Source organism: Eleutherodactylus coqui, chromosome 5 (genome assembly GCF_035609145.1).
Source record: "Eleutherodactylus coqui strain aEleCoq1 chromosome 5, aEleCoq1.hap1, whole genome shotgun sequence".
NCBI classification, from domain to species: Eukaryota; Metazoa; Chordata; class Amphibia; order Anura; family Eleutherodactylidae; genus Eleutherodactylus; species Eleutherodactylus coqui.
The window spans coordinates 229,891,106-229,918,051 of record NC_089841.1 but is presented as its reverse complement, the minus strand read 5'-3'; the positions used below and the strand labels follow the sequence as shown (position 1 = coordinate 229,918,051).

General features: G+C 40.9%; 1 protein-coding gene across 1 annotated transcript in view; it reads left to right on the top strand.

Moving 5' to 3' along the window:
- ELAVL2 (ELAV like RNA binding protein 2) overlaps positions 1–26,130 on the top strand; it is a 98,987-nt gene extending 72,857 nt beyond the window's left edge. The window contains exons 5-8 of the mRNA XM_066602012.1: positions 2,211–2,364; positions 6,549–6,774; positions 22,984–23,025; positions 25,571–26,130. Of these exons, the coding sequence (XP_066458109.1) occupies positions 2,211–2,364; positions 6,549–6,774; positions 22,984–23,025; positions 25,571–25,901 (753 nt within the window). The 3' untranslated portion in view covers positions 25,902–26,130. The remainder of the gene's footprint in view (positions 1–2,210; positions 2,365–6,548; positions 6,775–22,983; positions 23,026–25,570) is intronic.
- Positions 26,131–26,946: the final 816 nt, after the last annotated feature.

The window sequence follows — 26,946 nt, the reverse complement described above, 5'->3', positions numbered from 1 at the left end:
GAACACATCTGCCGCATGCGGCCGATGTTTCCTTCATCCCCGCTAGTTAAAAGAATTCCCTGCTGCTACATCTTCCTCATCTGTGACAGATGCAGCAGAGGAATTCTTCAATTCTCTACCACAGCTGTCACACATGTCAGCTGCGGTAGAGGATTCTGCTGCCGGCAATTGATTTCAGGGAATGGCTTTAAATGTAAGCCCTTCCCTAAAAATAAAGTAAAAGTGGTTTAAAAAAAAAAAAAAAAAATACGCATCTTGCTTCAGCTGCGGGGCTCAGCCATATCTTATCCTGCTGTCCCCTGCACTGTGGTGCTGATCTTTCAGCAGGCGGGGACTTGATATCCCCGCCTGCTGAAAGAGCTGAATGTGATTGGCTGAGGTGCTTAGCCAATCACAGGCAGCTCTCGCCCGTCATTCATTCACGCCTGTGAAGCACGGACATGTGAACATACCATAGGGAATGACACTACATGCTGCTCTGACTGGCCTGTGCTGCTCTCATGGGCAGCCTGTAGTGTCTTATACGAATGGACAGTGTGCCTCAGGTAGTTGAGGAAGCTGCGCAGCCGTCTTTGTCCAGACATGGAGAGTCGCTTTAAGAGGTTAAACTTTGCTGTGTATGAGTGAGATTAACTTGGTGAGCACTAAAAACTTTGTATAGCAACCAAAATATTCTAAACTGTGCTAATTGGACCAGCTGACCGCCAGCCTAATGTATGCCCTCTCAGTTCACTTAGTTTCCATTAGGCCTAATGTCCACGGGTGAATTTGATTTGCGGAACCCGCTTGGGATATATGCAAATGAAGCCGCCCATAAGGATGCATCAGCATCCACAAAGCAGTTAAAAGCATGAGGATGTGATTTTTTTTTTTTCTCCTAGTGTGTGAATCGCACGCGCTGGAAGAAATTGCAGCGTGCTCCATTTTCCTGCATATCCCCTAGGGGCGGCTTCCAATGGAGTCAATGGAAGCCGTCTGATCAGCGGCACACCTGCAGCTGTCACTGTGGACGTGCCGCGGATTTAGGGAAAGCAGGAGATTTGAAAAAAAAAGTGTGCGTGCGCCGGGTGCATCGGCTGACTCCTGGACGCATCCGCTGTGCTGAAGAAAGAAGATTCAATAGTGGAATCCATTCGTGCAGGTGGACATGAGGCCATAGATGGGTTCTCCAACAGTCGGGCCCCTTTGTGATAGTTTAAAAAGGTGCGAGCATTCCATACCAAATAGGGCAGATGGTAACATTGAGACCTGCGGTTTTAATTCTGCTAGGTGTAAATGAATATGTTACATTGTTATACAGGGATATATTGGATGTTTTAATATACTGGTAAGTTCCTTTAGGAAATTTACTGCTAGGACCTTCCAAACTAATAAAATTAAAAAATACCTTTTATTAAATTCCTTTAAAAGAAGAGCAAAACAAATACAAACAAATAAGGGGAAGATTAGGATTAAGAAGGCCACTAGTGACTAGTGACCAAACAGGTTGGAGTCGTATAATAGGACTCAACCTTAAAAAACGACAGCAACCGCCAAATTTCCCAAAGTTTTGACTGGGATTAGCTGCCCTTGTAAATTTGGTAAGTTCCTTTAGGCCTCATTTGCATCAGTGTTTTTGCCTTTCTTCCTGTTAAGAGTAGGAAAACGGGACGGGAAGAAGTTTATAATGTCGATTGATTTCAGTCGGATTTTCTGAGCTTCAGTTATGCTATTTGCTTCTATCCCTTCTGCTTTGGGCTATTTTTTTCTGCTTAAAAAAAAAAGTATACTGCTGCACTCCCCCCCCCCCCCCCCCCCCCCTCCCCCTCTACTCAACGGAAAGCAAGCAGAAGGTACTTATTTTTTATTTTTGTTTTTAAACTTTATATTGAGTAACAAGGGATGGCACTAAACTTAAACGCTTCCATCTGGTTCCGTTTTTGTTAGTTTAGCAGATCTGCTTTTTAATGACTATACGAAGAAGGGAAGAAAAAACGGCTACGTTAAAAACAGTGTAAATGGAGCAAAACTGATCCAGAATAAATGGTCTTATTTTTGACAGCTGTGTCTACTAGGTCCATTTAAAAAAATATATTTTTGTATTTTTTATCATTTCCGTTTGGTTCAGTGAACGAGCCCTTATAGAGATCCGTGTTCTATCAGAGACTACATGCATATAAAACTTTTTCTGCAGGTTTTGTATTCTAAAAGGCTATCTCTTCTGCTTTCAGGTTTCCTACGCCCGTCCCAGTTCAGCATCTATTAGGGATGCAAACCTATACGTCAGCGGACTTCCAAAAACAATGACCCAGAAAGAGCTGGAACAACTGTTTTCTCAGTACGGCCGCATTATTACATCTCGGATTCTTGTTGACCAAGTCACTGGTAAGTAGACAATAACGCTTTTTTTTTTTTTTTTTCCCTTTTATATTGTCAAGCTGTAAAACATTCTTCTCAAACGCTGCAGTCTTGCCTCAGAACATATCAAAGGTGGTGATATGTGGGCCAGAAAATGCAATTTTCTACTGGAGTTGTTCATAAATATGCATGTACAGAAATAGATTGTTGAATGTAGTGAGCCAGTCTGAGTCATTTCCACCCTGAAGGTGCAGGTTTGGAATCGTTTTCATGACTTGTAATAAATTTACAGCCGCTATAATCTTCGTTTCCAAGCTGCTGTGTAGAAACGGTCCCCCTGCTCCTTCTAAAATGCTAATAAACAATCTTCTTTTTACAGAAAGTGAAATTTTATGCAAAAATGCACAGCAGATTCTTCAAGGCAAGCGTAAGGCACGAGGCCCTAGCCGATAATTTGTAGTGAGAGTTTAGTATGCTGGGTGTGTTTAGTGTATGCCTATTATCATTTAGCCCTCTGTGACTTTTACTGGTACTGTCGTATTGACATTCAGTCTGTCTACGGTCATTTAGTCAAAGTGGTTTGCAATAGTTTTTTATCTTTGTACAACTTAAGGCTTGTTCGCATCGGCGGTTATTCAAAGCCTTAGTTGAAATACAGGACAAAACACAGCATTGAATGTATCACTACCCCCTGAAAATAAGACCTACCCTAGAAATGAGCCCTAGCCTAATTTTTAGGGAGGCTTTAAATATAAGCTCTACCCCAAAAATAAGCCCTAGTTGCACTACATAAAAAAAAATACATTACGTAGTAGGCTTGGTCCAGGTCCCTCCCACTGCTTTCTTGAGGTTCGTCGCGGTTCCCACAGTCCTCAGCCGCTTGTACATCATCACTTCCTAGTTACTGGTTTCATAAATCTCGCCCCCAGGATGCAATGGCTGAGATTGGTTCATTGACCGCTGCTTAGCCAATCAATGCAGTGCTGGATGAATCAATGCGATGGCTGTGATTGGCAGCGGCTCAGCCAATTTATAAATCCCACCTCTACAATGCAATGGCTGTTGATTAGTTTATCCAGAGCTGCATTGATTGGCTGAGCAGTGGTCAAACAAACAATCACAGCCATCTATTCCTGGAGGCAGGATTTATGAATCCCGCAACCAGGAAGTGATGTATGAGCGGCCGAGGACTGCAGGAAGCTCATCAGAGCTTCGGAGAGCAGCGATGGGGACCTGGATCGAGCCTGTTAGGGAAGTATAAAAAGACCTAGCGCCTTTTTTTGGAACAATATAAGACAGGGTCTTATTTTCAGGGAAGCACAGTATCTCATGCTGTAACATGCTAGATGGAAACCAAACCTAGCCCATTATATTGGTGGGATCCACGTATTTCAGTCATACGACTGATCCGTTCGACCACTGAGAACGCACAGTGTGGATGTAAAAGTCCTTAAAACAGCTTGTCTGTTGTCAAAATGCTCCTTTTCAGTGTTTGTCATTAATGCTATGTTTACACACGTTTCTGCGGCAGATTCCTCAGTGTTTCTGCATCCAAAACAGGAGCAAAATGCCACCATCAGTGCGGATTTTGATTCGGAATAAGCTGCGGAAGAAACCGAGCTCCCTCGGAGTCTTTGCACTTTCTGTGCTTCCTTCAGCAGGCTCTCATGAACGCAGCGCCACTAGTCATTTGCGCATCACCTGACCGGTGACGCTGCGCTCACTATTGGCTGCCTGGGTAAGTGCTGAGTGCAAAAATTTTGGTAAGAGGGTGTGCGATGACTTCTGAAATCGGCTGATTTTTGGCCTTTTGTGGAAATGCTGTGGATTTTGTCACTGAATGTAACGCAGTGGAAAATCCGCTAGGTGTAAACCTACCCAAAGGAACCCTCTTGGTGAAACTAGAAGATATGGGTTAATGTATATTTAGAATACACCCGCCTGTAAAATTCACTAAAAATGGCATTTCTTTCAAGCTCCACCGCCACTTTCAGGCACATCCAAATTTGCTACAATTACAACAATACCAACATTTTATATACATTTTTATTCTAGGTTTTTCCACTTTTCCACAATAAAAGCCTTTTTTTCTTTGAAAATATATATTTTTCTTGCATTACTGCATTCAAACTCCTATACCTTTTTTCCATTGACCGAGCTCTGTGAAGGCTTATTTTTTGCGTGACAAGCTGTAGTCTTTATTGGTACAACTTTGAGGCACATGTGTCTTTTTTAAATACTTGAATTGTGGTTTTTTTTTTTGTTTTTTTTTTAGAGCAAAATGAACAAATTACAGCATTTGCCGTGCAAGCTAAAAAAATTTGTTGAATTTATTGTACGGGTCATTGCGGATGTGCAATACCAAACAAACGATTCTTTTTTTATATTCTAAAAAAAAAAGTGAGCAAAGAGGTTTTTGTTTTTTTTGTTTTTTTTTATTTAACATTTGTCCCCCGTAGCGGACTTAAACCTGTGATGCTATGATTACTTTGATAATCCTACAATGCATTCACTTATCGTAGCGATCACATGGCTTGGCAAACCTGGATGCCATTGACTGGCGTCTGGTAGTGGTGGCAACCCATCGGTACTTCACAATAGCAACGGCGGATGGATGATCACTTCAGAGGGAGCAACATCCCGCTTTGAAGATTTTACATGCTGCAATCAACTTAGATTGCATTAGGGGTCAACAACAGGAACTGGTGTTCTCACCTATTCCCGCTGTTGCAGTTGGAGGCTAGTGGCCAGTCACAGACGGCTCCCACTGTGGATGGAGTGGGTTCAACTTCTTAGCCTGCGCAATCAGTAGGACCTAAGTTTTCGTCGTCTTACGAGAACCTCTTGCCAGCCAGGACATAAGTTTAAGTCCTGAGATGGGAAGGGGTTAAAGGGAATCTTATAATCCTATTCACTGGGTGCCCCGTACCTGTGGTATGTGTCCCTGCAAAGTTGGTGTGCACACACCTTGACTGTTTTGAGACTGTGCTGCGCTCTCTCCTGTTTATCTCTATTGTTGAGCGTGTGCCAATGCCGCCTGAAAGGAGTCATGCTGTGTATACTTCAACCTTACGGGAACACTGCGCAGGAACGGAGTATAAAACCATTTCCCAGACTCCCTATGCCCTCAGCCCCGGAATGGAACAAAGCACAATATTCTGGGTGGTCCATTGCGAAACTAGGTTTTCTCGTCTACTTAATTTTTAGTATTTTTAAGAGTACAGTAATTACAATCGCCTCAAGATATAATATTTCCAACATACAGCGGTCTTTCCCGAGCCATTGTAACTTTAGACCAGACTCAACAGATAACAGGATCTGAGATTCATGTACTTGGCTGGATAATCCAATCAATCAGCATTGTCTTTTAATTGGGTAAAACCCCTGTCATACTGAAGTGCATTCATTGATTAGCTGTCCAGTAGCGCCCCTCTACAGTAGAGTGCGGTACTGCATGTTCTTGTACCCGGATGAGCTGCTCCTTTGGACTTGGAGGACGGCTCTAAGTTCTTCCAATACGCTGTGTACTTGTAGAGGACCCTGAAGAAGCTCAGTTTCTCTACATAGAAAGTGATTTATAACTTCCAGCTGCTCGTTGGGTTTTTCTATGCAAGGACTTACCTTATCTGTATCAGTCGTCTGCTTCATTTTCTTTTATCATCTTTTTGTATTAGCTTTGAATGACATTTTTGGGCCTCTGGAATCGATGACCAGTTTGCCATAGTTAGGATTTCAGCATACAATATTTTCAATATACAATGGTCGTCCCAGAACAAATTAAAATATGTTGAGGAACCATTGTATAAAGCAAATAAAGTGGGACCTGAACTTCTACTGTTGTTTTGGCATAGTTTTCCTTTGTGGGCTGAGAGGTTTTGGGCTGCTTTCACATTTGCTCTGGGAATTCCGCTTTCCTGCTCCATTCAAGAGAATCCCAGCGGCTGATTGGTTCCGTCCGGAGACAGAACCGAATAGTGCCAGACAGACCCCATTGACTATAATTTGGTTTCAGCTCAGGTACCCGGCATTTGAACGGATAAGAAGCGCTGCATGCATTGCTATTTCTTCCAGTATTCTCAGCTGGACATGCGACAGAACCTCCGGCCGGAGGCAGATGAACAACCACCCTTACTGCTGGTTATATGATACTTTGTTGCATGCTCTTGCCTTTTACTTGAAGTTTATAACTTGCAGCTCTATTTCAACAATAGGTGTATCCAGGGGAGTTGGATTTATTCGTTTCGACAAAAGGATAGAGGCTGAGGAAGCCATTAAAGGCCTAAATGGACAGAAACCTCCTGGAGCAACAGAACCCATAACTGTTAAATTTGCCAACAACCCAAGCCAAAAAGTAAACCACACTATTCTGTCCCAGCTGTACCAGTCCCCAAACCGGAGATACCCAGGACCACTTGCCCAACAAGCTCAACGATTTAGGTTGGTTTGTGTGTTCACTTTTCTTGATGCGTTATTTAAGTGCTTTGTGTCACTGCTATCTTACCTTGGTGAAGCACGGTATTATGTGACATGTATCGTTGGGTATTGATTATCTTCCTCTTTGGATTTCGTGTCAGCGCACCACCTTGGATATTGTTTTATGTAAAGTGGGGCTGGCATGGTGTTTACAACTAAAGTGTTTTTTCAATACTTTTCTTTTTTTTTTTAAGTGATCTTAGATCACACCCCCCAAGTTAGAATTTGAATACTTAAGGTGACTTAAAGGTGACTTAAAGGGGATCTATCACCATCCCTGGTCTGCATAGGCAGCCAACTGTCAATTAGTGACTGGAGGGTGGGTATGCCTAGCTCAAGCTAATGAGTGTTGAGGACTACTTCTTGTAGTTCTTGTAGTCCTGTTAATAAGATGCAAGTTTCTCTCATACAACTACACATATACAGCAGATATATCTGTGTAATTAGTGTAACTGTCACAAACTTGAGTTACTCTGAGAGAACTGCAAAAAGATTGACAGGTCTCCTTTAAATACAGATGGTCCCCGACTTGCGAACAGGTTCCGTTCCAGGAACCTGTTCGCAAGTTGATTTGTTCGCAAGTCGAACAAATGCTTGTATGGAGCACGATCGCGGGTGGATCCCGCTCCATACAACGTCGGGTGCAGGCTGTTTCTTACAGCGGGCACCCGGCGGCAGCAGTTCCGACGAGCCGCGCCGCTCGTCTGAACTGTTAACACTTTAAATACCGCTCTGACAGCAGTATTTAGAGTGTTAAGAGTTCTGACGAGCGGCGCGGCTCGTCGGAACTGCTGCCGCCGGGTGCCCGCTGTAAGAAACAGCCTGCACCCGACGTTCAGGGGGCCCATACAGCGTCCCACGATGAGATCGCGGGACGCTGTGCAGTTGCTAGGCAGCCGGGGACCTCCTGAAAGGCCCCAGGGCTGCCTATGCAGAGTGCCCATCAAGCGCACGGACTGATAGGCGCTCTGCATAGACAGCCCTAGGGCCCTTCAGGAGGTCCCTGGCTGCCTAGCAGCCGCGATCTGGCCGGACAGGCTTCTATCAGGCTTGATAGAAGCCTGCCCGGTCCCTGCACAGTATGATGTAATGCCATAGCATGACATCATACTGTGCAGGACAGATTGTTCATATCTTGCGAAATTCGTAACTCGAATGTTCGCAAGTCGGGGACTATCTGTAGTGTTTTCCCAAGCTTGAAACTTATTTCCTATTTACAGAATAGTGGATAACCGATCGATGAGGGTCCAACTAACAGACCCTCACCAATTGTGATGGAGGATAGTGGGAAAACTTTCAATCTTGGGGAAAAAAACTCTTTAGATTGGCTTTTTTTGTGCTTAGAGGACAAGCTGGCTCTTACGTTAGTTGTAGTACTTGTATTCCCCATAATATAACAATTCTGGAGCATCTTTTTTTAAACTTGTACTTTGTGCTGCTGCTCTTCTATATTTATGAATAAATTGACAACTGGGTGTTACGAGTTATGGATGTGTAGGGACAAATTGTCAACTGGTAGCACCCGGCTGTAGTGTTAATATATTCCTAAGTTTCTAAGAGGAGTAACAGGAACGGCACAACACAAGCTACTTCAGAATTGTTTTAGGGGGGAATACAGGTATTTACTGAAGCTGACATTTCAGGAGTGCCCGGTCCTCTTAAAATACCACATGAACGCAGTTGTTTAATTCTCCATTAAATTTTACTGATAACTAGATTTATCAAGAAATGGAGAAAAAGGAGAGTGGGAGAGAGTTCCAAAACAATCTGAAGTTTAACTTGCAGTAAAACATGAAACGTTTTTCTCTACAAATCTAATCCTACGCTAAATGTTTGTTGTCGTAAAGGATATAATATGCTATGGAAGTGTAATTTATACAAGCGGCCTCGTCACCCATACTTGTAGAAGAGGATTAGATAATAGATATGCTGATGTAGGATTATTACAAATGATCTTCCCGATTTGAAACCATCATAACAGATGTTTGAAGAGGTTATACCAGAATTGTAAATTATGCCCCATCCCCAGTCTTTTCAATGGGTCTGACTGAAATATCCCAGCGGGTGCTGCTCTAGTATCTTGGCAGTCTCGTTAAGAATAGAGCGTTGGTGCACTTGCGTGATCCATTCTTCATTTAGTCCCCTCCTAAGTGGGAGGGGGGGCAGTAACCCAAAAATAAGACCCCTCATTCTTGAGATCAATGTGAATTGGGGGATAACTTTGAAAGGTTTTTTTTTTACACATCAGAGGTATTCAACGTGAGCCTCTCTGTCACTGGACACACCTCGATCATGTAGCCAAGTTCCTGCCATACTCGTTGGCAGTGTATCATGACTGATGCAATGGCTTCTGAGATGCGTACTCAGATCATTCATGGTGGGTGGTAAGGGGGACTGGATTTAAATTGCGAATTCAACGATCCTATGATCCACGGTAATACGCAGATCAAACAAATACATTGGATTGCACAATTCCGTTCACATTAGCGGGTTGAAATTGTGTAATCCGCTTACAGAAATAAAACGCAATATGTTCTATTTTACTGCCGAATCTGTGACCACAGAGCCCATTGTGCTCTATAGTTACTGATATACTCGTACATATAGACCATGGGTACCTGCGTCATCTCTAAGTGAGGGTGCAGGAAAGAAACAGCAAAAAAGCTGTACTCCACCTATGTAAGTACGAGGTCAAATGTAATACAATTATGCACGGTACTCAGGGTTACCAGCTGGGCTTACACCCCGAATCCACTGTGGGCCTCCTGCATGTGGAATCCGCCCTGCTCGTGTGAGCCTGCCCTAATGCTCATCCAGTGGGAAAAAGAGGCCAAGGAAGAAGTTCACTATAGTCATGACCTGCACCCTCTGTTTGGTAGTCGGTCATTGACCTTGCTTCGGACTTTATTTTGAAAATGACGGGTACCCGTCGTGTTTGAAGATGAAACCTGCGATTTCCTGTCCTAGCTGCGGCAGAAGCAGCAATATCTGTAGCGCGTCCAGATACAAAATCCACGGGATTATTTCATCATGGAAAAAGGGTCTGTATGCTTCCCTACAGATTATAATATAAAACACCTTCACCTTGGGGGAGTCGCGCATATGTGCCACGTAGGCCTGTGGGTTTTCCTTTCCCCAGGTTGTGACTTGAAATGTGCCTGAAAGATGGACGGCGGCTTCTTCACTGAAGATTCCATGAAACCATAACTTTCTACTAGTATGCATACTCTCGCAGAAAAAACGTGGCCGCGCTTTGTTGACCGGTTTCAGGGACGGTAACAATTAGTCTGTGGGCATGACGCCGCAAACGTTTGCACAGAATCTTCCACACTAGCGAATGTCTGATTCTCTGCTTGCTCTGACGGTAGATCTCTTAGGACTTCATGTGAAGCTTGCACGGACACGCTCCACTGTTTCCTGGCTTACCGGTGGACGGTTGGATGATTTTCACTTAGACGCACCCTTTTTCCTTTAAATTGGTGTACTACTTACAAATTGTGCACCCATTAGGCGGATCACCAGACCATTTTCTGCTGTGGAAATTCCACAGTGTTTCTGCTACATGTAGACAGCTCTGCTACCTGAAAATGTTTGGTTCTGTTTCCATTGATATGCTTATGTGTCTGATTGTCGTTAAATGGGAGTTATGAGTGTTTCAAATCGTAAACATTTGTAATAACCTTGTATATCGGTGGACCTTTCTGTGAGAAAATTCGCCAACTTGCATCATGGTGTCTCCATCACAGAAAAGACCATCACATTTTGCACAGAAAAATCCCCTGAATGAACTGGAAAATGTGTTGGGACAAGTGTGAGAGATGGAAAATGCATTTAGGAATTTGTACTGCGGGATTAGCCTCCAAGAGGTGAGGGTTACTCTTTTCAGGGTAGTCACCCTGCTTGCGGGCAGGAATAGAGCAAGGGATATGTTAGGATATTAATCTATCCAACGTTGCAAGGATGAATGATGAAAATGGCAACAAATGGTAAGGGTGACTTCACACAAGCATATGTATAATTTGCTTGCACATTTGCACAGCGTTTTTGTGGAGTGAGCGTGGAATATTTGTGTTAGTGTTTTTACTGTCCTTTTTTTGTTTGGGTTTTCCAAGCGCAAATGCACGGAAAAATAGGGCATGCTGCATCCTCCTTCAATCTTTGTAGCTGTCATGATGGTGCAGGTCGTGTCAATTCTTCATCAATGCTATATTCTATGCTACATGATGGCAAACATTAGCGTATGGCTTTCCTAATTGCTTATATTTGAGATGATGATAAATACTGCAGAAAATATTTTTCACGTTGTATATTATACTGGAGTTAATAATTCTGTAATAGCGATTTATGTGCCCCGCTAATAGTAAGCCTCAGAGACTGAGGAGTTCCAAACACACAAAGATGAAAGCAAAGAAAGGGGATGTGCCCTCAGCGGGTTGTGCTGTGCAACCGTAGGCACAATTGTAGGCCGTGCTTTTTGGTCACACGAACCAATATATGGCAGCTTCAGGCTAGTGAAAGCCATCGGTGATCCATCCAGACTGTTACTGTGACGTCTTGAGTAACATATGCCGCTTCAAGCTTCTCCAGAAGGATGAAAAACCTCAGCTGGCAAGATGCTAGACAATTGTGGCTTACAGCAGCACCCAGACGTACCTCAAAACTTGAGGGGAGTCTCCAATAATCTAATACGTGATGCAGGTTTTAAAATGGATCCAGATCCATGATCCTTAAATCCAGCATATACTTTCACAAAGTTCAAACCGCATCTGGGGTACCAAGACGGTGAAGTACTCATAATTCCATGAAAAGTGCTTTGTCCTTTATTAGTTGAACGTGAGTAAAGACAACGTTTCGACTGTCTTCTAGAGTCTTGAAAAAGACTGTATAAGACAGTCGAAATATTGTCTTTACTCATGTTCAACTAATAAAGGACAAAGCACTTTTCATGGAATTGAGTACTTCACCGTCTTGGTACTGCAGCTGGCAAAATGCTGGAACACAGTTGTATTCCCAACATGCCACAATGCTTCAATGCTGGATTAGAGTTTTAAGTACCCATTTTTTCATCCTTGTGTTATATTGAAGCAGTGCCAGTAAAATGTGTCCTATACTTTCTATTTGACTACATGTAAAACTTTAGTACTATATACTTTCTTTATTCCCAGAGGATATGTGCAAACCACTAACCGGAATTCACCTTTAATGGCCAAACTTTTTTTTTCTTCCTTTTTCAAAACTTTCTCACTTTTCTTTACTTGAATTCAGCTATATTGATATAACCAGTGCGAGCCGGTAGCATGGTGTGGGGGAAGCCAGAGGTCAGAACACAGATAGCGGCAATTGTAGGAGGACCAGCAGGTAGGCAGAGGAGCCTGACTACAGGCAGGGAGCACAATAATCGCTCAAGAAGCTGGAGGAAGGGCCAAGCTTTTATAGGAAGCACAAATAAGGAACAGAGTGGAGGTATTTGGGGAAACAGGAGCAGAAGCTAGGGATAAGAACAAGGTTATGTAGCGGGACTGCCAGGAGTACAGGAGCTCCTGGGTTTGAGTCCCGAGAAGTGCTATTGCCTCCATAGTGGATGGCTAGGAGCACCACTCTGAAAGGGGCATAGCTTTAAGCCAGCTCTGTGCTTGTTTGTTCACAGCATTATGGGGTTCTCAGCAACTGATCACAAACCGATGTCCTATCCTGTGATGAGAATAAACCTCTTAAGGCGTCATGTCCATGGCATAAATTGATTTACAAAATCCGTGCTTGCGATCCGCCCCCAAAGGGAATCTTTAAACCCCCGCAGGTAATTAAATATCTGCGGATGTCATTTTTTCCCCGATCGCCCCCACGGGAAAACAACCGCAGCATGCACCATTTTTATGCAGTTTTCCAGCACGGACGGCTCCTGCAGCTTCAATGGAAGCCATCCGGATCCACGGCACGTCCACAGCTGTCACTGCGTCCGTGCCGTGGTCTGCGGGAAAGCAGGAGTTTAAAAAAAATAAAAGGCACGGCGCATGCGTGCAGCACGTCGACTGTGTCCCCACCGCATCTGCCATGCAGAAGGAAGAAGATCCCACGACGCGAGGCCATGACGGAGGAGAGCCCCGCGTCGTCCGGACAGATGAGTATTTTTTGGCCTTATGACTGTGGGCCGGGTGGAATCCGCTGCGGCACTCTGCATGGGGAAACCGTGCCGGCCTGTGGACATGAGGCCTTAGTGATGAAAGTTTCCATAGTTATAATTAGTGGACGTACAGAGAGATTACTGCATTTGACTGATACGTTGAATTCTATAATACAAAATAACCTTCACTTTATGACTGCACCTGATTGGACAGCACCTGATTGCAGGTTGCTTCCCCGTCCAGTGCCTCTCTCTCTCCTACTTCCTTTTTAGGGGGAAAGAAAGACCACTCAGAAAATAAAGACCAAACCAAAATGAAAAGCCAAAAGATGCAGTGTCTGCAGCTCCCATTTACAGGAATCCAATAAAAAGTTGCCTTCCCCCCCCCCCCCCCCCCCTCCCCAATCACACACTGATCAGCTGATGAAGGAAAACAGACCTTCCTGAGGGAAGACATAAAGTCCATAGTGAGAGAACAGGTTGTCTGAATGAAATATCAAAGGTTTGTCCTTCCTCTAAAGTTGAACTTACAAAGAAAAGGACAAGGTTGATAATCTGAACGGTTGAAAATGGATTCGTTGGAAGAGAGGTGTATTCTGATCCTGTACAGGATGACAGAAAATACTAGTTCAACTAGTTTGCCGTACAATGGATTAAAGCAAAGTTGGAATATATTTCCTACTAGACAACTTTCTTAGTAGCAAGCTCCAAAACAATCCTGAAAGGACCCTTGCAGAAAATCATGGATCTTTGTCAAAAACTAGGTTGGATTATAAATCCACTAAAAAACAACTTCATCCCAGCACAAAAAATCCTTGTAGTTTTCCTAGACTAAAACCTTGTGTACTTTTAATAAAAAAAATAAAAACATTCTCAAAGCATCTTGCAAAGACAGACAGCACCAGTAATGCTCTGTATGAGTTTACGGAGAGCCCTGATTTCCTGCATTCCAGCAGTAATTTGGGCTTATGCTCCTTCAAGAACCCTCTACAGGAAATTATCCTGTCCTCATTGAACAGGAGATGCCAATTTTTAAAGGCAAAAAAAGCGAGGTAGAAGCCAGTATTCCTCATTTAAAGTAAAAAAAAACAACTCCTTCCTGACTCACTCTAGCAATCGGAATAATTCCTGGATCAACAACTCTTCTGAAGTAATTAGTGACTATAATCTGTAATATTGTAATGCTCAAAAGAAGGCGTCCAGGCCCCTCTTGTACTTTTATCAAATTTGTCATCACGTCCTTAGGCAGAGTGTTCCATAGTCTTACTGCTCTTACAGTAAAGAAGCCCCTTCTATGTCAGTGTAGAAACCTTTTCTCTAGATGTAGAGGATGCCCTCTGGTTAGTCACAGTCCTGGAAATAAATAGATTGTGGGAGAAATCCCTGTATTGACTCCTGATATAGATTTATATATAGTTATTAGAAAAGACAAAAAGCTTACCAAAAGTAAAACACTGCTGTCTGGTGGCAGGAAGCTTCAAATCTATCCAGAGGAGTAAAGTGGATCCAAGAACCTATGTTGACCATAACTACAGCTGCAAGTGGAAGGGGCTGGGAAGCTCCATTTCGAGATCTTTCCAGGGACCACTGTTCAAAGAAATCACCAATAGATTGTCCAATTACCGAGAACTAAGACTGGTCTTAGGAAGACTTGAAATGGCTAGAATATCTTCAAAAGAACTAGATAATATTCTTTTCCAATATTACCAGTTATACTTGTGACACAAAGGGGTACAAGATCAGCCCTCCTTCAGAACCTGACAGCAAAGATTTCCTGAGCAGAGAGAACAATACACCCCATCACTGCAGAGGAGAAGAAAAACTAATGGCAGATTACCTTAGTAAAAAGTAGAATCTGGAGAATGTGCTCTGAAGATAAAGGTTTTCCAGATTGCAGCCTCAAGATAGGGTAATGCCGAAATAAATCTTTTTGCTTTCAGACCTCAGATTCTGAGAAAGATCCTGGAGCAAAAGCCACAATCATAGGAAGTCATATATTGGAGGAAACGGAACTGGTTTTCCTCAAAATAATAAAAAAAAAGGTAATCAAGCCATATAAACCTCCAAATGGTACCAATAAAAACCAAGTCACCCTGCCAAAAACAAGTGCTCATACTCCTTTCTCAAAGGAAAAATAATGCTGTGGTCCTTTTAACTTTAAAATAGAAAAGGTGATCTTGTGAAAAAGTAGTTCAACGCCCTAAAAACAAAAAATCTAAATTGAATCCTAATGACCTGTAGAATAAAATAAAGGTAATTATAGCAGGTAGTGAAATGCTTCAAAATAAATTTACAAAAAACATTGCTGAAAATGTTTTACTATTGCCCTGCAGCAAAAAATTAAAATATTGAAATCTATTCCTATAAAAACTAGAAGCCGTCCCACAAAATAAATGATCTCATGCAAGCACGATGACAAATTAAAAAGTTACGGCTTTTGGAACACAAGAGGAGATTTACTGGTTCTTAAGGCCAAAATTGTCACTAAAGGGTTAAAAGCGATTGAGTTTTGTTCCAAATATATTTACATGAGTTATAAAGTCAAAATCTACAATAAAAGTGACCTTTTTAAAGACCTCTTCCCAATTTTAATATGACTTCTTTATAAAGCAACCCTCTGAATAAGACCTACTATACAAAAAAAAAAAATTCTCTGTAGGACCTAAGTACAACTCTGACAAGTTTAACAACTCCAGTTTGAACCAATTGAAGTCGGTATTAAGTATTTATCCTGGAAGGCGATTTTACTAGTAGCTCTCACTACGACCTGCAGAGTGGGCGAGATACAAGTTACATCTATCAGAGAACCGTTTATGAAGATTCTAGATGAAAAGATTCTTATATCTGGATCTGTCCTTCCGAAAGTAGTTTGATTTTGATCGAAGTCAAGAAATCAACCTTCCCTCTCTGCAGCAATTCAAAAAACACAGAAAGGTTCCATACTTAAAACACTAGAATAATTCTACAAGATCTTGCAGCTACAGAATCATTGAGACATTATGACAACCTGTTTATCCAGTTTGGGGCAAAATAAAGGAACGAAAGCGTCTAAAAACTTCTAAGCAAGTTGGATGAAGTCGCCCATCCAGGAAGCCTGCAAGACACAATGCAAGACTTCTACCTTGATCAATACAGTCTTCAAGAGTAGTCTGCTCTACCTAGGCTGAAAGAATGCATCTTAGACATGGGTTCGTCCTAATACTAACATCAAGCACTACGGACTGGACATTCTAGCCAACAGATTTATTCACAAACCCATAATTTCGTTTTTCATTGATGGAGGGTCAACTTGTATTAAGAATTTTTTTTTTTTTCAGGGTGAGCTGTGGTTTTATTGGTACCATTTTAGGGTACATGTGATTGCGGTCACCTTTTTTCTTTTTTCTTTTTTTTTGTAGGCAGGATAAACAAAAATGGCAGTTATAGCATTTTTTTTAATTCACTGCAGGTTAAATGTGATAAGCTGGTTCTGGTGGTTAAATATGTGACGATTACAATAATGTGTAGTTTTTATTCATAATTTTTCACATTAATCAGGAAGGGTTTTTTTTCCCTTAATCTTAATTCTTTGTTTAAATTGAATGTGGATAAGTCCTACTAGGGGACTTGAACATGCGATTGCCTATACCGGAAATACACTAAAAATGGGTGAAAAAGCCAGAATGGTTTCATTCATCTGCCTTTTTTGTTAACAGGTCTTTATTGGGCATAACTACGGTAGTAAAAAAAATATAATTTTTTTGTATTCACTGTAATCTCATTAGCCCAAACAATAGTTAACATATTTATACAACACGTGAGTGGAGTTTGAAAAAAGTTTGAGTTGCTATTTTTTGTTCATCTGCCTCAAAAAAAAATTAAAGTGACCAAAAAGACTCCTATACAGTGGTACCCATTGTAACTACAGGATATACCATAAACAAGGCCTCATAGCTTCTTTTGCAAAGAAAAAAAAAGTTATGGTTTTGGAATGCGGCAGTGCAAATACAATTAAGTATTATTATGGAAAAGTAGTATCTAGAGATGAGTGAACTTACTCGTTAAGGGCGTTTTTGCACTCGAGCACCGCTTTTTCCGAGTAACTGACTACTCGGGCGAAAAGATTCCGGGGGTGAGCGGGGGGTTGCAGAGGGGAGTGTGGGGGGGGGACAGAGCTGACAGAGTAGTAACGCATTGAAAAAAACTATATAAATTTGGCATCGCCATAATTGTATTGACACAAAATACAGGTAAAACTTAATTTATATAATAAACTGAGCAGTATAAAAATATTGCTGTAATTTGTTTTCACACCTCTAAAAATTAGGCTAGATACGTTAATGTACCCTGAAGTGGTACCATTAAAAAAAATACAACTGTTCCCACACAAAGCAAGGCCTCATATGGCTACCGAGAAAAAAAACATTATGCTGCTTGGCGTGTGATGAAAAAAAAATGCCTGGTGATTAAAGCGCAAAATAAACTGTCACTAAAGGCCCAAAAGTACTAAAACAAACTATTGTACGTGTATTTGATATCACAATAATTGTTACACCCACGAAACAAAGGGAAGATCTCTTTACAATATTGTCAATGCCGTAAAAGTGTTTCAATACCGATATGAGATACTAGATGGTATTTAAAATTCCACTTGTCCCAGAAGAAAACAAGTCCTCGTATGGCTAGGTTGACATGATATAGGTTATGCTGCTTGAAAACCAGTGTTAAAAAAATGTCAGGTCTTCAAGGGTTTGAAAGAGTTAAATATATGTAACTTTAAGTAGACACATCTAGGGGTGGGATGATAAACGTTCCTCCAAAGGGGAACAATTCCTTCATTTGGAGAAAAATTTCTCCAGAAGTTACAAGCCATCTTTCTCATAAGAACTGTCAATCTGTGCAACAGTTGCCTTAGGTACCCATTACAATAAAAGCAGGTGACTTCAAATATCATTTTTTTTTTTTTTAGAACAGATTTAGATTAATGGAAGCATATAGAATTCTTGTTTGGATTATCCTGATCACTACTTTGCATCAGGAAGTATCTTTTTCCCTCTTGGGGTATCTTCACACGTCTTGTAGGCTTCCTGTAGATCATAAATGGGAAAATTCTATGACTTGCCTCTGTGCCTTCATCTACATTCTCTGCCACTTTGTTTTTCAACTCTACTTTGTAGCACCGCATTGCTTTTACTTGCAGTCTTTTAAACCCTTGGGGACTTGGCTATTGAGTTTTTCTTTTTCTCTCCTCCCAGCTTTCCAAATATCATAACTCTTACTATTGACATGGCCATATCAGGGCTCGCTTTTTGGGGGATGAATGCTATCTTTCCGTATAATGTACTGAAAAACGTAAACATTTTAAAGTAGGGTGAAATGGGTGAGGAAAAACAATTTGACCATTTTTTTTCTGGGTTCGTTTTCACAATCTACATGGTGAGACAAAATGATATTCTGTGGGTTAGTGCGATTATGGCATTACTAAATTTAGTTTTCTTTGTATTACATTAACTTAAATTTCTTTACATTTTTCTGCCATCTTTTGATAAACTATTTTCTCTTAGTAGATTTATATTTATGTATACAGGGAAGCTTTTTTTACTTTTTAATACTCAAAAAAAGTTATAAAAGATAGCTCTACGGTTTTATAGTATTCGCTAGATGGGAATGCCCCTTTAAGCCCTACCACAGGCAGGGCTTAATAGGCAAACAGCCAGGGCAGCCGTGGTGACCTCCACAAGCCCCAGACTGCCTTGATGAATGAATAGCCACCCATAATCTCTTCACAAAGTACCAGTTCGGGCAACAGAAAGAGCTCTTTTCCTTTGTTGGGCCATTCACTGTAAATTCTGCCAGAATTAATGGCGGCTTGTAAATGGTAACATTTGGGTTATCTCGGATTGAAACTGGGTATCAGCTGTCACAGTGGACACCTGCATATAAAGCTGGTTTGGCAGCCAAGCCGCTGCCATAGAGACTCTGAACACATCCTTTGAATGTTGGATGTTGCCAAGGGGTTAATTGGATTTCCTTGTGATTTAATTACTGTACTGTTACTGTAATTGTTTTACTGTTTTGGTCACAAGACAAGTCTTTGTTAGTTTTTAACTTATTTATAATTAAATTAAAGGGAGTCTGTCACTTTAATTGCTGCTATATCTAAGGGCAACGTGAACTAGTGACCATAGAGGAGTGCAAAGTTGGGTTGTCAGTTGTAGCGCCTCCATAAAATTTGTTCTCCATGCACTAACCTAGCAAATAGGCATTTACTCGCCACCTGCTTCTGTGTCCAATGCTGACACTTTGGATCTCCCCTCTATCACTGATACAGGCTTCTGCAGCCTGTTTACAGGATATGAGGTGCTGCAGCCAATGACAGATCTTGGGCTCAATCAGTGAGCTCTGTCATTGGCTGCAGCACCTGTGATGTTCCGTAAACTAGGCGGGGTTGCAGGCTATAAAGGAGCGGGGGACCGAGCAACACTGTGGAATACAGCAGGGTTCAGCGAGTATATGCCTACTTTGTTAGTACATAGGGAACGGGTTTCACGGAGGAGCTACAACTCTGACAACCCATTTAAGATGTGTCCCATACTGCTGCTCACTGAACCCAAAGGCACACCGCGCTTTCAAGGAACATTCATGTAGCCATGTTAATATAGCATAAATTAGTTGTGTCCAATCTTTTTGGTCGTGTTTTTAGAATTCTTGAAGTCTTCCATTTATTTTGAAAGAATTGAAAGGTTTTGCTTACAGCGCAAGTGGAATTTATTAGTTTTATAAATGATAAAAGCAATTCAGAGAATAGAAGTTGTGGGCATTTAATTAGTTCTGTTGGGTATATCCTGACATTGCATTGTTACATTGCTATAAATATGTGGTAACTGCAATAGGTCGTATCTCAAAAAAATTCTAATTTTGGTTTATTTCACCCTGGTGGCCAGTCTAGTAAAATACACCAACTGCAATATGTCTTATGTTAACAGACCGATGAGAAACCGTTAAATTCCCTCTCTTTCTATTGGACAAATCAAGATGGGGCAAAATGGGTATTTTTTTTGTCTCTCCTGTAAAGTTTGATAGATTTGACATACAACCTATTGCAGTTACCACAGCGATATTTTCCTAGGAAATCAGTCAGGATCTGTAAGCGCCATAAATCTTTTATACCTTCCTGCTGCTATTAACATAGAATGTTAAACCAAAAAAACAACACATGTACTTCCAGTTCAGCCCCAATGTTGATCCAGAGTAAGGCAGAAAAAAAAGAGGTAGAAGCCAATTTTCCTCATTTAAAGGAATAAAATTCCCGACTCCATATTTGTCAATTGGAATAATCCCCACATCAAAAACCCCTTTTTCTTGCTGTCATCCCAAGAATTCAGTGCATGCATCGGACTCTTTATTCAATGTGCACACAGACTGCATGGTATTAAGAGATGAGCCTTGAAGCACACGCTGAGCTCGGGATTACCGCCTGAGCACATGGCGAGGGAATGGGGAGGCAGATAAGTATAAAAAGCACTCCTGCAATCTCAGCAGGTTCTGTCCTGGGAGGCCATAAACTTGGTGATACTTACAGAACCTGACAGGTTTCCTTTACCTAAAGAAAAGTATGGTTAGAGACGTTGGAAGAGGCTAATGGATACCTAGTGAAAATGTGATATTGTAATGGCTGATTTACACAGCTGTTAGTACTGCTTGTATATACTATACCTCCATATGTCCCTGACTTGATATGGAGGCCTACTTGGGTTTTTTCTCTCTTGGATTCCTTACACTGGTATGATCTAAGAGTTGTCCACACTACCTTAACAGTGATTCTATTTATTCATATATCACTAAATCAGGCTCTGATCAATCTTTTGTGGTCCAACAATCCGATCTTTTTAGAGGGGTGTGTGGCTTTTTTTTCCTATCATTTTCAGAGTAGCCAGATCAGAAAATCATGACCATCTTTTAGGTGAAGAAAGAATGGGCTATTTGTAAAAGATATATTCTCATTGTATCAGAATAGTACAAAATCCTTACGCCAAATGTCAGAAAAAATAGCCATTTCTTGGTGAAATTCAAATGGGAAGATGGAATAATGCCTCTACTTCGCCACCTATTGAAAGGCAACATTCCTGCAAGTCAGTGTCAGATCTTTTAACAAGCCTTGTAACAATGACTGGGATCAGAAGCCAAAGCCAGAATCCTCATTGGAAGGAAAAGCTGAACCATGCACAAACTGTTTCGGGGTGTTTGCCCCCTCATAACTGTGCAGTAGGTTTCTGGCTTTGCTAGTGAAAGGCCTGTAGATGTCAGTCAGAAAGGGGTTTCTTGGAGAGTACCTAGATGTGAGGAGTCATAAAGCAATCCATTCTCCTCTGGGAAATATGCAAATGGAAAGATGGAACAGTGCCTCTACAGCATCACCTTTAGGAAGACAGTATTCCTGTAGGGGTGCTGCCTTCCAGTAGGTGGCACTGTAGAGGCGCGGCGCTCCACTTTTGATTTGCATATTTCCCAGAGAGGCTTGTAGGGCCTTGTAATTCTCCTCACACCTTCCGATGCTCTCCCTAAGAAGAAACGATACCCTTCCTGAGCTTGGTGATATTCCAAATATAAAGGAAGATCCAGTGTGCCACGAGGTTGATGTCTAAGTATGATGGAGCTCTGTGACAACTGAACGCATCAAACAAAACTTTGTACAGTATTTAGAAAGCGCTGTGAATCTCAGATGTGGCCAGCATCACTTCTCATCTACTTACCCTCTCAATATTATGTGACTTTAGAACGGTTACTTCATTACTGCAGGATTGTGTCCCGATTGGAGGTGCGCCCATCATTAATAAAAGCGGTGTATGTAAACTTGCCTGCCATCTTATGCTGATGGCATAAACTACAGTTTGAATATATTATATAGTGCCAACATATTCTGCAGCTCTTTACAAATCGGGAAAAACCTACACAAGTCATAACTGTTGCGCAGCTTGAACAATAGGAGGGAGGGCCCGGCCTGCAAGAAGGACGTACGGGTGACATGAGGCATATAAAAGCTTGCTTTGTACATCCAGAGGGAGGGGAGTATATAAATACATATATGCACATAGCTGTGTGAATCCATCACCAGCCATGCTTGTGTATAAACAGGTAAGAGGTGCAATGGGAAGCATGGGGAAGGCAGTGGTAAGAAGGGCTAGTGTAGATGCAGTTAAGTTTTTAGGTTTTTTTTTTGTAAACCATTGTATCTACTGACTATTATAGGATTGTGGTCCACAGGGATTTCTGTCACATTTTAAAAAAGCCATCTTTTGAGCGATCACCTTTGTGTGTAACTGGGCCATTCTGGCCATATGCACTAGCAATTGAACCTGCAGTTATTTCCTAACCGTCGAACAGTGCCTGTTTGAATGGAATGTTACCAGTATTTACAATGTCTTTTATTTTTTATTTCAATGTGACTCTTGACCATCACTCAAAGTTGTATGTTGGTCAAAAGCTTAGGGAACTGTGCTTTAAAAGGGGAAAAAAGTTGACTAAGCCCTTATGATTAAACCTAGATGGACACATTTTGCCTAAAAGTGGTGGGAACATAGCGGGTTAATGTATAACCGCTTGTCGAATGCAAGTAACACAAGAACAATTAAAAGGCTATTCAGGGACTTTTTGCTATTGATGACCGAAAAGTCATCAATAAATGATTATCAGGGACCTGACGTTCGGATCCCCGCCAATCTGATTCCTGGTGCCGCCATCACTACGGTCATTGAATTTAACAGGAGCTACGCCTGCAGTACCAGCTTAGGCTGCTTTGCTATTGCAGCTTTTTCTGATTCTTGCGCTTTCCACCGCAGCATCAGGAATTGGCTGTTCGGTGGGGATCCTAGCAGCGGTTCCTGTTGATCTATTAATGACCTGTCAGTCAACAGTAGCAAAAGTTCAAAATGTCCCCAAAACCCCTTTAATATTAGGTTGCCGCCAACATGTGGTAATCCAAGAAACATTTGTTGTTCAGGGCTAATGCTCCACTTAATTTTAAAGGGGCAGTTTGTGCCAAGACTGAACAATCTGCCAAATGTGTTTTGCAGGTTGGACAATTTGCTCAATATGGCTTATGGAGGAATAAAGAGGTAAACTACTGCAGATTATTTTTTTTTTTCAGTTTTGGGCTTGTCCTTTTCCATTGGTTTTAGCTTTAGTTTCTTCATATCTCTATTTGCTTGTATCTGAAAGCTTGCTCCACATTGTCATAGTTGGATAGCAGATCAGATTCTGGATGTAACTTTCTATTCTGAATCCATCGAACCCCGTGTTGATTTCAAGTTCCATGTTGGCATCTTTTTATTTTTGTCTGTTAGTATGATTCCATCTCATATCGATAAACACAAATGATGGTTCTCTATTATCCTTATTAGATCACTCATCTCTTGCTGAATTCCTTAACTTACACTATTTTTGCTATAAAAAGTAACTTTGCACTATAGCCAACGCACTCAAGTGTTTACTATATGTGACCTTTTCTAAAAATAAATGACCTCATTTCCTCAAATACGTTTACACTAAACTATTCACAAAATCGTTTAAACGAGCAATACGGAATGATAATCCTTCAGTTTAAACAAGGCAACGACCAACGAGAATCGTGGGGTTCTCACTCGTCGTTTAGTTTCAGCCGGCATCTAAATTAGCGCCGGCTCGTTCACTTATCAGGCAGTTCAAACACTGATCATTCAGCGTTAAACATAGGAATGGGAAGCACTGAACGACGGGTGAGCGAGAAGTGCATGATTCTTGACAAGAATCGTGCAGTCTAAACTGGAGACCTGAGCACGGACGAGCTGGTGATTGTCACAAGCAATTTCGCTTGGGCAAAAGAGAATCGTCCCGTGAAAAAAGGGCAAAAATGTTTCAAGGCTGATATAGCTACTTAGACTTGCTTCTGTACGCCTACTGAGACTTGCTGCTCTGCAGAAGGGGCAGCAAGGGAAGCAAGACTGAGCAGTGGAACAATTACTGGGGTGGACACAGTAGTAACATCAAGTTGCACTATTCTGACATTAGATCTGCTATATCTCGGAATAGAAGCATTTTTTTGGGTGTAAATCCAAAATGTTGACGTAAAATTTTTTTTTTTTTTGTGGCGCAACCCCCTTAATGTGCTTTTAACCCATCCATTGCCGAGATGTGTGGTGCAACATGTCAAACATGGAAAAGGTAAAATTCCAGTGAATGCCATGATTTTCCCATAGGCTCCGATGGTTGAAAAGAACATATACATTTAAGGTATAGTTTTAATGGATGTTACAAGATTATATTGAATTGATATCATGATAAATTGTGTAATTTTACACAATTCAAAAAAAGTTAGTTTGACCTATCTGTATTTACAAGGGATCCACACCTGCCCAAAGCTAACATTCAGATTTCTTTGGTCGATCAGCTGGTGAATCTGCATTCAGTAGAGCTATTCTGCAGCTTTACTGGGTGAAATCCCCAAGGAGAATGAATGTTCATTCTTCATACGTTTTTTGACTCGAGCCATAGACACAAATCCACAGTGCTTGTGAAAGGGGGGGGGGGGGGGGGGGGCTTATGAATGAATTTGAGAATTGAATATGAATGGATACAAATTACAATGTCATTCATATTTCCCTATAAATGAATGTATTTACAGGAGCTCATGAACATGCGTATCCATAGGCTTTCTCCTATCAGAAAAATGAGGAGACTTTCGAAAATGAAATCTATTTTATTTTTTTTTACTCCTGTAACAAAAAAGAATGGAACTTTAAAATAAGTGAATGTGAATGAGCAGTAGAGAAGTGTACTGTATGACCAATTGAGAGAAAAGAAACTTTCTGCAGTAACTTCATCATTTAAAGGTCACATGAAATAGAGGAAAAGTTCAGAATACTTCTAAGAAAAGATGCTCCAGAACTGCTGTTATCCCTCCTAGAAATGTATGAATAAACGGTCAACTGGGCGTTACCAGTTGGGTTGTGTGTCTACACACCGCCCAATTAGAACTGAAATAATGTGGCTTTGTAGGGACACAACCCTAGTGGTATTGTAACATCCAGTTGTCAATTTATTGATACAGTGCTTGGAGGAATAACGGCGGAACGGCACAACAGAGTCGAAAGAAAATCTACTCCTGAAGTGTTGGGAATACAAGTATTTACTATAGCAGACCTATCGGAAGAGCTTAACGGGTCCTGTTTGTGTTGTGCATATTGTATTTAAGGTTCTAACAATGTATTTAACATTGATAGTAGAGTAGAATTACCTCGATAATATTAACTATACCAAATATTCTAAAAGAATGAACAAACCAGTTTGCGCTAAGTGGATAGATAATAGTCATCCGGCCAAAAGTTAAAATAATGGAATTTAGCATTACACAAGTTCATATTGTTACACAGCTGGGAACTTCCTCTTCTGTGTTACGTTCTTCTCATTTTCATGCATTTCCATTCGGCATACTTGCTACCCAATCAAAGTTTACCATTCTTTTTGCATGTTATGTATAGAATGTACTGTAATGTTTGCATGAGCAACTATAATTTTTTGTTATTTTTGGTTCTTGCATGATCATAAAATATTTGCATTTTCTACTTCTACAGGTTACCGGAAGACATGACTAACTGATTACCTCTTGCTTTGTTCTTCTTTTAGTAGGTTCTCTCCAATGACCATTGATGGTATGACCAGTTTAGCTGGCATAAACTTCCCTGGACATGCCGGTACTGGATGGTGCATATTTGTATACAACTTGGCACCCGACGCAGATGAAAGCATCTTATGGCAGATGTTTGGCCCCTTTGGAGCTGTCACCAATGTTAAAGTCATCCGTGACTTCAACACAAACAAATGCAAGGGCTTTGGTTTTGTGACTATGACCAACTACGATGAAGCGGCAATGGCTATCGCCAGTCTTAACGGGTACCGTCTCGGTGACAGAGTCTTGCAGGTGTCTTTCAAAACGAGCAAAACGCACAAAGCTTAACAAGCTAACCTCACTCCTGTTAACGCACACAAGCATCAAAGGCAAGTTAAGAAACTTTGGTAGTTCTTAAACAGTGTGTGGGGGTGAGGTAGGCAAATTTAGATATGGTTTAGCAAACTTAGCATTTGTGAGATTTTGTTATTACTGGTCTTTGAATTTCTTATGTTTGAATATGGACGTTAGGTAACAGGGTTTTTACCTGTCCCATTGCATTCTAATGCCTTCAATTGTTTGGGGCCTTTTACTGTTTCTGCAATGGGAAGAACGTTATTTTTGTTTTTATATTATTGCCTTCGATCCTGTGTGTTTAAAAGGATAAAAAAAAAAAAGCTTTGCGTTTTCAACGTTATTTTGTTTTTTTGCCTTTTTTTTTTCCTCCTGTAATACACTTAGTGTTTTTGTGGTTACTGAAAACAGTTATTTTATATATTTTTTTTTTTTTCTTTGTAAAGTGTAAAGGCTTTATGTTAACTATTAATTTAGGTTTAGGGGCAAGGGTGGCCTCAGTTCTAATAAAGCCTATTGTAAGATTACTGCGGACTTTTCATAAAGTAGTACCTTGCCAAAGAGATGATTAAAAACCTCTTTGATGTGGGTTTCAAATGAGAAAAAAAAAAAGCATCTATTTTTATAAAAAAGTAAAATAAAAAAATTTGAACAAACTTTTTACTGGTCCTGGAACAAACTATTTTGACTTGAATACTTTGCAAAATCTACTTCATATGACGACCTTGTGAGCTTTTAAAAAAAAAAAACAAAAAAAAAACTTGCCAGGATGGATATATTGTGTGTGATCAGTATTTTTGGAGAGGAGGATACTTGCCCTACTTGGGGATGAAAAAATGATGTAAACAGGGGATGATGCAGATCTATTTTTTTTTTTAATTCCCTTTTACTCTTTGTTAGCATTTTTGTATTAAGGATCAAAAATTGCTATCCGCTATTGGTTCTAATGTAATTTTTTTCCCTGTTTAGTCATCCTGGTTATTATGTAATTGCTCACATCAGTTTGTAGTTTTCAAACAAATGGAATTTAAAACAAAAA